The 11,867-nt window shown below is 40.8% G+C and overlaps 1 protein-coding gene across 1 annotated transcript in view; it reads right to left on the bottom strand.

The window, feature by feature from the left end:
* Positions 1-280: 280 nt before the first annotated feature.
* Positions 281-11,867, bottom strand: part of cdc123 (cell division cycle 123 homolog (S. cerevisiae)) — a 35,648-nt gene continuing 24,061 nt past the window's right edge. Inside the window, exons 11-13 of the mRNA XM_072563032.1 lie at positions 7,550-7,666; positions 3,101-3,238; positions 281-597 (exon numbers count right to left, since the gene is read on the bottom strand). Of these exons, the coding sequence (XP_072419133.1) occupies positions 556-597; positions 3,101-3,238; positions 7,550-7,666 (297 nt within the window). The 3' untranslated portion in view covers positions 281-555. The remainder of the gene's footprint in view (positions 598-3,100; positions 3,239-7,549; positions 7,667-11,867) is intronic.

Below are 11,867 nucleotides of genomic sequence, written 5' to 3'. Positions count from 1 at the left end.
AGTCATTTTTGTTTGAAAGATTTCATTTTGAAATTTCCAATTCCATTGGTTATAATAGCAGAAGCTAATTAGCGCCTTCTGTGCAAATTGCATCAAGCATTTTATGCAATGAATTACATTTTGAAATGCAGCAAACATTGTTCTGAACTGACTTTCCTTTGTTTATGTGATAGACTATAGTCTCCCATGTGGAAGATCTCGCTGCATACCACATACTTTTCTAGGTCTATTTAGCAAATGGCAACTGCACCAATTTATTACAACAGCAATCACAACTGAATTCAATAAAATTTATAAAATTTTATTTTACAGAAATTTATTATAGATATGTAGACTTCTTCACTAACACATGGTTATCATTTAGAGTTATTCTACAGTTTGTTCAATTTATTTCATAATTTTTACAATAATGTTACATCAGTCTCTTTTACTAGATGAAACTAGGCAACCTTTCAAATTTTCTCATTGATATTTGCCAAGGAACATCAAATGAACTCCACATGAAGTCTTTCATTTGCTTTGCATTTATCCCATGAAGATTGTCGCTGTAAAACGTTATCCCTCTTCATCTGAACTTTCTGGTTCTTGATTTCTTGTCTAATGGCGAAGAAAAAAAAAATTAACTTTAAACAAGATTTCTTTTTATAAGCTGTATTTTTCTTCTCTCTCCATTAGATCTCTCTAGAATATTAACTTTCAGAGTGAAGATGATAACATGCCACCAAGTCATAAGTGACTTTTTGAGCTCTCGAGATTTAACCAGTAGGCCTCAGATAACCTTGTCAGTATTCCTTCCCCTTTCCTGCAGGATGGACTAGCATTTAGCCTTGGCTTTCAGAGTCTCCATAAAATAAAATCTCTGTGGGCCCCAAAACCAAAAGGGTTTATCACACTCAGGAAGTTGCAGGGTTTTTTTTTTTAATATCTAAAAGGCTGATTTCATAGAATCAGCCAATTAATTCTGATGGAATAGCAAGCGGACAGTATGATTCATTGTTTTATGATTAAGTATGAACCCAGAACATTCTTTGTTTTTCTTCCGCATTTTGAAACAAGGACAATAATTTGCTGTAGGGAACTACTCTCAATGTGTTTCTATGATGGTGCAGTCAGTCCACAATTCTCTGATCAAATCTGATCCCGAGAGAAGAAAATGTAAAAGATACATGGCCATCCCTCTCTTCCCTTCACCTCCTAGATATTGAAGAAGGTATTTGGTATGCTTTCCTTTATTGGTCAGAGTATTGAGTACAGGAGTTGGGAGGTCATGTTGTGGCTGTACAGGACATTGGTTAGGCCACTTGGAATATTGCATGCAATTCTGGTCTCCTTCCTATCGGAAAGATGTTGTGAAACTTGATAGGGTTCAGAAAAGATTTACAAGGATGTTGCCAGTGTTGGAGGATTTGAGCGAGAGGGAGAGGTTGAACAGGCTGGGACTGTTTTCCCTGGAGTGTCGGAGGCTGAGGGGTGACCTTATAGAGGTTTATAAAATTATGAGGGGCATGGATAGGGTAAATAGGCAAAGTCTTTTCCCTGGGGTCAGGGAGTCCAGAACTAGAAGGCATAGGTTTAGGGTGAGAGGGGAAATATATAAAAGATACCTACGAGGCAACATTTTCACACAGAGGGTGGTATGTGTATGGAATGAGCTGCCAGAAGAAGTGGTGGGGGCTGGTACAATTGCAACATTTAAGAGGCATTTGGATGGGTAAAAGAAGAGGAAGGGTTTGGAGGGATAAGGGCCGGGAGCTGGCAGGTGGGATTAGATTGGGTTGGGATATCTGGTCGGCATGGACGGCTTGGACTGAAGGGTCTGTTTCCATGCTGTACATCTCTATGACTGTTTGACTCTAAAAGATGCAAATGGGAGCTGTGTCTTTCTCCTACACAAATAGTCCATTTTATCTTGTTTTGTGATTTTTTTGTTCACTATATAAAAGAGAATCTATCGATGAGCTAGCAATAATTAGAAGCTTATTCCAGTATCCACACTCATTCCTCAATCACAGATTTTTAAATAGCGTGCAAAGGAAAATTGTAAAGAATCACTTCAAATTTTTCAGTCCTTGACGTTTTCCATCAGCTAATAGACTGACGCATAGAGATAATCACTAATGAGGTTTATTCAAAACAAAAGGACTTCAAATGATCAGTGGACTGTCACAAACTCAAACAATAAAATTCTATAGAAAATTCCAACTTTAACTAGATTTTCACTTGGAAGCATTTTGCTAGAAGTAATTGTAAACTAAGTATTTAAATAAACTTTGTCAAACTGGAAATCAGTGTAAATTGAAACCATTAAAACTGCAAAATGTCACCGTCCTTACTTTGCAAAAAGGGAAGTATTTAACTATACCTTCTCTGAGACTTAATGTCTCAGCACAGCTTCTATTCTGTGTCTGCTCTGAACTTCCCACATACTAATGCCAGATCTTGCAATCAAATGATAGATTCACTGTGTGCAAACTATTGACAGTTGTTACAAGTTGGTAACTTCGGGAGTCCACTGTACAAAATCAAATATTATATAATGCAATCTCCTGGTCTCTTTACTTTGCAGAAGAAATCAGAGATAATATTTTATTCTGACCACAAGACTTTAATTAGAATCTTGCTTTTTAAAAAAAAAGTTATTTTACATTTAATATACAGTCATACAGATGTTCAGCACGGAAACAGACCCTTCAGTCCAACTTGCCCATGCCGATCAGATATCCTAAATTGATTTAGTCCCATTTGCCAGCACTTGGCCCCTATCCCTCTAAACCCTTCCTATTCATATACCCATCCAGATGCTTCTTAAATGTTGTAATTGTACCAGCCTCCATCACTTCCTCTGGCAGCTCATTCCATAAACGCACCACCCTCTGCATGAAAAGTTGCCCCTTAAGTCCCTTTTAAATCTTTCCCCTCTCATCCTAAACCTATGCCCTCTAGTTTTAGACCCCTCAATCCCAGGGAGAAGATCTTGTCTATTTACTCCATCCATGCCCCTCATGATTTTATTAGCTTTATAAAGTCACCCCTCAGCCTTTGATACTTCAGGGAAAACAGTTAAAAGAAAATCAGTCATACACTTCTAAATTTAGCTTACCAGTTTGAGAAAATCAATTAGTTTGTGTGCATCTTCCCCTTGCGACAGGTCCACAAAGTCTTTTGGCAGCCGGTACCTTAAATAGGGACTGGGCTGTACTGTCATTTCACTTGTTATGTAGCGAAAGGCTGGTAAGTCCTAGAAATGACAGTAAACCCCCAATCAAAATCAGGAACCACGGATAAGTGCAGTATGCAGGAACAAAAAAACTTCAACTAGCCCAAAAGAATTTCTGGAGAAACTCAGCAAGTCTGACAGTATCTATGGAGAGAGACAAACTAGGTTAATGTTCTTCAAAGTAGAGTCAGACTGGATCCAAAATATTAACTGTTTCTCTCTCCACAGGTACTGCTAGACCTGAGTTTTTCCAGCATTCTGTGTTCGTTTCAGATTTCCAGCATCCACAGAATGCTTTTATTCAAAATAATTTATTCACAAAATATGGGCAGAAACAAAAAAATGCTCAGCAGCTGAAAGATGAAATCAATTGACCAAATTCTTGTGCAGACTTTAGGTTAATGGTTGGAGATCAATGATACTCAGTGGAACACAAAACTACTTTGAAACCAAAATGCACTAAAAGAGCGCACTTGATTGCAAAAATATTCCAGTGAAATTAACAAAATGGTGGGAAAGATGAAGAAAAATGATAATTATTATGTGCATTTCACTTCACCTCAGTTTTAATTTGAACAAATTCCCTCCTAAGACATTAGTTGTGGTTCACTAACTGCACTCTTTCTTCTGAGTTACAAGAATCCAGGTTCAAGTCCCACTCCAGGGCTTGAGAACCAATGTCCAAGCTGACACTCCGTGCAGTTCAATGGGGGTGCTTCACTACAGGAGGCGTCACCCTCCAGGTGAGATGGGAGAAAGTGAGGACTGCAGGTGCTGGAGATCAGAGTCGAGAACGTGGTGCTGGCAAAGCACATCCTGTCAGGCAACATCCGAGGAGCAGGAGAATCTATGTTTTGGGCAAAATCCTTTTATCAGGAATGGTCATGAAGAGAAATCAAAGTTAACATTTCAGGTCCGGTGACCCTTCCTCAGAATAGCAACCACAGTTCTTTCAGTTGTTATCCTTGTTAGAATGTAATGCACATGAAGTACTTGGAAATCTATTTTACATATTTGAGACTGACAAACATACAGCACTCATTCTGAACTAATGTCTTCTAGCATGGTTTAGGTAAATGGGGTCCAAGGAAGCGACCCCGTTCTCCTTTCTGATGTCATCGTCGTCGTCATCATCAGCTGTCCCTCGCAGAGAAGGCTAACTCCTTTCCACTGTCAGGGTGAGTCGGTAGATGGCTGTAAAGTCGCTTGTGGGCTTTTGCTCCAACCACCTGCATTTTATGCCCAGGCAGTCCTATGGGTGCATGGTGGGCAGATCTCAGAATTCAAGGCATCACTGGTATTCCCACAGACACCTGGGAATCATTGGCCCAAGACCATCCGAAGTGGATGAGGAGCATCCGGGAACGCGTTGTACAGCTTGAGATTTGAGGTTGGGTAAAAGTGGAAGCCGGGGGAAAACAGCCTAAGGAAGGCACACCAACTCCTCAACTAATCCTTCCCACGAACTCCCTTTACCCCAGGTGGAAGCCGCATCAGACTGTACAGCCATCTACTGACTTACCCTGACAGTGGAAAAGAGTTACCCTCCTCTGTGAGGGACCGCCGCCGACGACAATGATGACGACAACGATAAGGATATCAAGAAGGAGAATGGAGTTGCTTCCTTAGACTTCATTTACCTACACCATGCTAGGAAACATGAGTTCAGAACAAGTGCTGTATGTTTGTCAGTCTCAAATATTTAAAATAGATTTCCAAGTACTTCACATGCAATAAATTCTAACAAGGAAAATAACCAAAAGAACTGCAGTTGCTGTTCTGGGGAAGGGTCACTGGACCTGAAATGTTAATTTTGATTTCTCTTCATGAACAATCCTGATAAAGGGCTTTGCCCGAAACTTCAATTCTTCTGCTCTGTGGATGCTGCCTGACCTGCTGTGCTTTTCCAGCACCACACTCTCGATACAGGTGAGATGCTCAACCAAAGTCCCACTCTGAACCTGCTTGGGTGAATATGAATGATTTATGATGGTGCTTAATGAAAACGAGCAGGGCAGCTATTCCCACTGTTCTGCCCCTCAATCAACAACAAAAACAGATTATCTGACTGTTATCACATTACAGTTTATAGGAGTTAGTTGTGCACAAACTGGCTGATATATTTCACACTTACAATAATAGTGATACTTCACAAGTATGGATGTAGGTTTGCTCGGTGAGCTGGATGGTTCATTTTCAGATGTTTCGTCACCCTACTAGGTAACATCTTCAGTGAGCCTCCAGACGAAGACTGAAAACGAACCTTCCAGCTCAGTGAGCAAACCTACATCCTGAACCTCAACCTGAACTACAAATCTTCTCAAAACTTGCTAAATTCACAACTATGGCATTGGCTGAGGAGAACTTTGAGATTGTTGAGAGAAAGGTTATACAAAACCATCAGCAATGCAACTGGGTTTAGGGGATTTTCCCTTGACCATCAGAGAATGAGGGGTGACCTTATAAGCATGGATGGGGTGATTAGTGAAGATCTTCTCCCCAGGGTATGGGAGTCCAAACCTAAAGGGCATAGGTTTAAGGTGAGAGGGGAAAGATTTGAAAGGGACCTAAGGGGCAACTTTTTTACACAAGAGGGGGTTGTTTATATGGATTGAGCTGCCAGAGGTGGTGGTGGAGGCTGATATAATTACAACATTTAAAAGGCACCTGGAAAGGTACAAGAATAGAAAAGGTTTAGAGGGATGTTGACCGAGTGCTGGCAAATGAGACTAGATTAATTTAGGATATCTGGTCAGCATGAACGAGTTGGGCCAGAGTGTCTGTTCTGTGCTGTACAACTCTATGACTATTTGCTGAGAATTGGCTTTGGGTTAATTGGCCAAATGAATTGCCTTCACTTTCTAAACAGATGAGAATTGATTGCCCTCAGGACAGCTCTAATGAAGATTGAAAAGCGTTGTGAAGTGTTGGGGACACCAGCACTTCAAGGTCCCCCTCCCAGTCACACACCATGTTGACTTGGTCGCACTGCCATTTTGGGCACTTGCTGAGGCAAAAACCTGCAATTCTCCATTTACTGTTATCCTGGACATAGAAAACAAAACAGGAACTTGTATTTAACATTACAAAATAGGCCTAAGGCACTTCTCAGGAACATAAGCAAATGAAAAACCTTGATACTGAGCCATTAAGTGTTTTTTGAAAAAATGATCAAAATCTTGGTCAAAGACATTGTGGATATATGGTGCAATTAAAAGCAATTTAGAGGAAACTATAGAGTTTAGGAAGCAGAAGGCACAACTACCAATGTGACAAAAACAAAATTCATAACTGGGAAGACCCAGGGATCTGAAGGTTGTAGATTTGGAGGAAGTTACAGAGATTGGTATGAGTAAGGCAATGGAGGAATTTAAAATAAAAGGAGACAATTTTCAAAAAAAAACAAAGCATTTCTGGGCAGGTGGTGGAGTTTTGGATGTGTTGAAGCTTACAGAAAGTGCAAGGTGTGAGGCTACTGAGAACAGCATTGAAATGGTTGAGTCTAGAGGTAGCAAAGGCACATATAAATAGGTTGTAGTAGCAAACAAGATGAAGCAAAGGCACAGATAAGTGAATGGTGCAGATGCAGAAGTAGGTTGCCTTGGTAATGGAGTCCGGAAGCTCAGCTTGGTGTGAAAGGGAAGACTTTCATGACAACAGGGTATCCTAAAGCCAATGAAATCTTTTAGAAGCCTAGTTGCAGAAGTAATGCAGCAAACATGACAGCAATTTGCAAACAGAAACCTCCCTCAAGCAGCAGTATGATGATCATTATAGTGATTTGATTAAGGAATAAATATTGTTGAGGACAATGGGAATAACTCCACTGCTCTTCCAAGATTGTGCAGTAGGATACTTTACATCTACTAGATTTAACACCTCTTTCAGCTTCGAAAAGAAATGCGCATTAGACAAAAACTAAGTAGCAAGTTGGCTTGGAAAAGTATAAAAACAAAGTAGTGCAAATGCTTGAAATCTGAAATAATGACAGAAAATATTTGAACTACTCAGTTATATCTGTAAGAGAGAAACAGAGTTAAAGTTTCATGTTAATGACCTTTCAACAGAATGGGAAAAGACAAGAGAGGTAACAGATTTTAAGCACAGACACAAAGACAGGCAAAGGGACAGGACAGGGAAAAAGAACAAAAGGGAATGGGAGGGTGGAAGGCAGGAGAAATTAAAAGACCAAGTGAAGTAAGTGCTAGGTTATTTGGTTCAAGCTAAGGAACAAAGAGGTACAACTACATTGATCAGTTGTTAGTAAAGGAGAGTTCCACAAAAATACACTAATCAGTGAATACATCCCACTAAATCACTCAAAACTCTTACCGGATCCTTAAGGTCTCCTTTACTGATGGTCTGTCCAGATGTCAGCTCTTCCCAGCTGAACAGCAAGGAGTCAGTCACTTCTCCAAAAGGATTAAAATCTATAAGCCACACCTTGCCCTGTGAAATAGATGTGGAAAACGTTTTGAAATGTTAGCTACACAATGACAAAAATTACCTTTGAGAAAATAATTGAAAAAACAAACTTTTGAGATAACAGTTGAAAAGAAGCATAAATTAATAGCAAAGCAAATGAATAAACTATCCTATCATAGCTGAAACTTTATTCCAGAAAAAAGCAGCTTAAGAAATCAAGGGTTATGGAGAGAAAGCAGGAATATGGCCTCGAGATAGAGGATTAGCCACATGATCCTACTGAATGGTACAGCAGGCTCAGAGGGCCAAATGGCCTAGAACTGCACCTAGTTTCTATATTGCTATGGCAGATCTTCATTGGAGAATGTGAACACAGCCTGGAACATCGAGTTTCCTGCTCCTCGTATGCTGCCTGACCTGCTGTGCTAATCTCGACTCTGATCTCCAGCATCTGCAGTCCTCACTTTCGCACAGGACCAAACTAAACTACCACACAAGTTAGTTTGAGAACTGCCATGAAATTCAGGCATCCACAGTGAGTCAACAACTCTAGAGTGCCGTAATCCTGAATACGTACAATATTGTCTTTAAAACTCTACCAACTCAATGATAAATGTCCATATTGTTAGACATTAGTGTTGATAAAGTAATTACGTTTTAAGTGGTCTTCTTTTAATTCAAGATAAAATGGAGCATGTGACCTTCTATAGTTCTACCTGGCAATAATCTCATGTAGTGCAGTTAACATGGGATTGGGGGCCCAATTTGAGTCTGACTGAACCCCAAATGCCAGCTTTCATATGGGGACAAAGAAAGGAAGCACTGTGGGTAGACTTACACATTTCTCACATTTACCGATTCTGACACCCTGGAAAGACAGCGAGAGACAGGAAGTCTCAGAGAAAGAAAGGAGGACAGAGAGAGAGGAAAAAACTGAAACAGCAGCTGTTGAAAACACCTGAGGAGGAGACTATTATTTGTGAGCCACCAGGTATAATGCAGGTGGGAATGTGCTTTATATTCAAGAGATGGAATCTGTAGAAATTTAAGGATTCTGGAAAATTCACTCTGGCTGGGCTGGAAGAGGAAGCCACTGGAGTGATTGTGCTGCCTGAAGTCAATTTGGAGATTCTCAAAAGACTGAGGAAAACGATTTTTGACAGACAACATAATGACTCGGCAAAACAGGGAGAAGCGTACTGTTGGAAGTTGGGAGCAACAACAAATCTTCAAGTTGTAGTGCATTGCATCAATGCTGTGTGGGACTGTTGCTTGTGTTAGGAAATTAAGGGGATATCTTTTGTGTAATTTGCTGTGCAGGGTGCTTAAGTAGGTAGGCGATGTTGCTTTTATTGTGTTTGCTACGGTAAAACTCCTTGAATGAGAAACCTTGCCATGATTCTTTATTGGTCACTGGGAATTCAAATTTACTTTTAATAGTTAACAGTCTCTTCATAATTATGTGATGATAGTTTCTTGTTGGAATTTAATGGATTTGAGGGGTTTAAAAATTTTTGTGGATATTGATACTATATTGTTGTTCAAATGGTCAGCTAGAATCGGCAACTTGATATGCCAACAAGGGCAGCACAGTGGCTCAATGGTTCATGCTGCTGCCTCAAAGCGCCAGGGATCCAGGTTCGATTCCAACCTCAGACGACTGTCTGTGTGGAGTTTGCACATTCTCCCAGAATCTGCGTGGGTTTCCTCCCACCGTCCAAAGATGTGCAGTTTAAGGTGAATTGGCCATGCTAAATTGCCCATAGTGGTCAGGGATGTGTAGGTTAGGTGCATTAGTCAGGGGTAAACGTAGAGTAATAGGGTAGACGAATGGGTCTGAGTCGGTTATTCTTCAGAGGGTTGGTGTGGACTTGCTGGGCCAAATTGCCTGTTTCCACACTGTAGGGATTCTACAAACATCATTTTAAGTTTTTATTGGCCCTCTGGAAACTATAGTCTATATCCATGTGATCCATTAACACTGAAATGTGAATAGTCCTTCAGTAGAGAACATCTTCTTCCAGTTGGGATTAAGAAAGTTTTAGGCAGCAGAATTTAGGAACATCTAATCTCTAGCTGTGTCAGCAATGGGGGTCAACATTTTTGCAGAGATTAAAATGTTTGAACATTGAGGAGCAGATAGTATTTTACGAAGCAAGAGGAACCCATCAGTTGCAAGAATCAATCACTCATTTTTAGCTGCTTTATTTGGTAGCTGGAATTTAATGGGCATTTAGTCAACTGATGCCTCTCAATATGCATTTTCTGGTGACTGACTGCAGTCTTGGGAACAGACTGCTTGAATTGACTCTATATCATCTCAGAGGCTCTGGGCAATGTTAATTAATGGCAGGTGGAGATTTTCCAATTCTCTAGTGCATAAACATATCAATTTCTATAAACCAGGAAGTCCCAGGTTCAATTCCCAGCCTGATTTTGGGCAGAGCAGAATTTGGCTGCACTAACATGACCTGCCGGTTTGCTGAGGGGTGGTGTGGAAACCAGCTAGAATTTCTGCTCTATTTGCAATCCTGTGGTCCCTGTTAGATAATGCATTGGAATGCCCTTCACAATACAACAGCATGCTGAAACTCACTGCTCTGATTTCGTCTAAGAAACACAGTAACTTGGATGATGCTACCAGGGGAAATGACCCTCTATAACATTCAGGAGTGGGAGAGGGAGGTGAATGGGAAATAGAGTAAATCAACACAAGAAAACATGTTGCACATTAAATCCTAAAATAATCACCTTTCCAGTTAAGCTGCCCTAGCATAACTGGAATGCAGCCAATTGACAAGTTCCAGCATGATTTGTTTCTCCAAGAACCATGGCAAGCTCAAAGAACAAAATCGCATTTTCTGCTAAGGGATCCTGCAGCCTCGAGGACCCAACAGTGAATTCAATAACTTTAGAGCTGATTCCATCCGTTCAATTTTTTTAAATCCATGCCATGCTCGGTCCTAATATAACATAGGTGGCTTTTTAGCAAAGTTACAGTGGCTCAGTGGTTAGCACTGCTGCCTCACAGCGCCACCTTGGGCGACTGTCTGTGTGGAGTTTGCACATTTTCCTTGTGTCTGTGTGGGTTTCCTCCCACAATCCAAGATGTGCAGGTTAGGTGAATTGGCCATGCTAAATTGCCAAGTCAAGGGTAAATATAGGGTAGGGGAATGGGTATGGGTGAGTTGCTCTTCCGAGGGTCAGTATGGCCTTGTGGGCTGAAGGGCCCGTTTCCAATTTGTAGGGAATCTAATCTAATCTAACCTATTCCCAGGCCTATTGACACATTATATGGGTTGCTTTCAATATAGGGAGAAAGTGAGGACTGCAGATACTGGAGATCTGAGTCATGAGTGTGGTGCTGGAAAAGCACAGCACGTCAGGCAGCATCCGAGGAGCAGGACAGTCAATGTTTCGGGCATAAACCCTTCTTCAGGAAGGCTTATACCCGAAATGTCGATTCTCCTGCTCCTCAGATGCTGCCTGGCCTGCTGTGCTTTTCCAGCACCACACACTCAACTCTTGCTTTCAATACAGCTCACCCATCTCTCCTATTCTTAACTCCGATTATAATTGATTCATCTCTTCTTCTGTCCTGGACTGCTATCCATACTCTCTTCGTTTACTTAACCCTTTACTTAATCTCTCACTGGCCTCCATTTCCATCTACCCAATACCATTTTTCCTAGCTGCTATCAGTTCTGATGAAGAGTCACCAGAGTTAAAGTATTAACTGCTTTCTTCCCACAGATGTTGCCGGTATTGCCATAGTTTCTGTTTCAGATCTCCAGCATCCACACTTCTTTGTTTAATTTAAATAAAGACATGCCCACTCTGCATTGCTCAACCCTTGAGATCTTTCCTCCAACTTCCTCTGTGCTAGAGATACTTTACTATTCAGTAGTGCATCCCCAAGATTGCCTTCTTATCCCAAGATTGGATATTGCACTATTCCCCTTCCGAAGCCCCGGAGACTCTTAGTCTCTATGATTCTCATCAACTCACTTTGTCTTTCTCCAACAAACCTCTTCTCCTTCAAAAATAAGCATTGAAACAACATTGGATGGTGATGGTGGTTGTGGGTGAGGGAAAAAGAGAGAGCGAGAGCAAATGTTTGCAAATAGTTTTTAAGCATTTGTTCAGATTTTGAGAAGGGAATCAGAAAAAGAGGCAAAATCTTGTTATCGCAGGCATGTTATTTTCAACACTGAGAACAATTAAA

Source organism: Chiloscyllium punctatum, chromosome 44 (assembly GCF_047496795.1).
Source record: "Chiloscyllium punctatum isolate Juve2018m chromosome 44, sChiPun1.3, whole genome shotgun sequence".
NCBI lineage: Eukaryota > Metazoa > Chordata > Chondrichthyes > Orectolobiformes > Hemiscylliidae > Chiloscyllium > Chiloscyllium punctatum.
The sequence above is the reverse complement of the archived record's forward strand: the minus strand, read 5'-3'. Positions and strand labels throughout refer to the sequence as shown.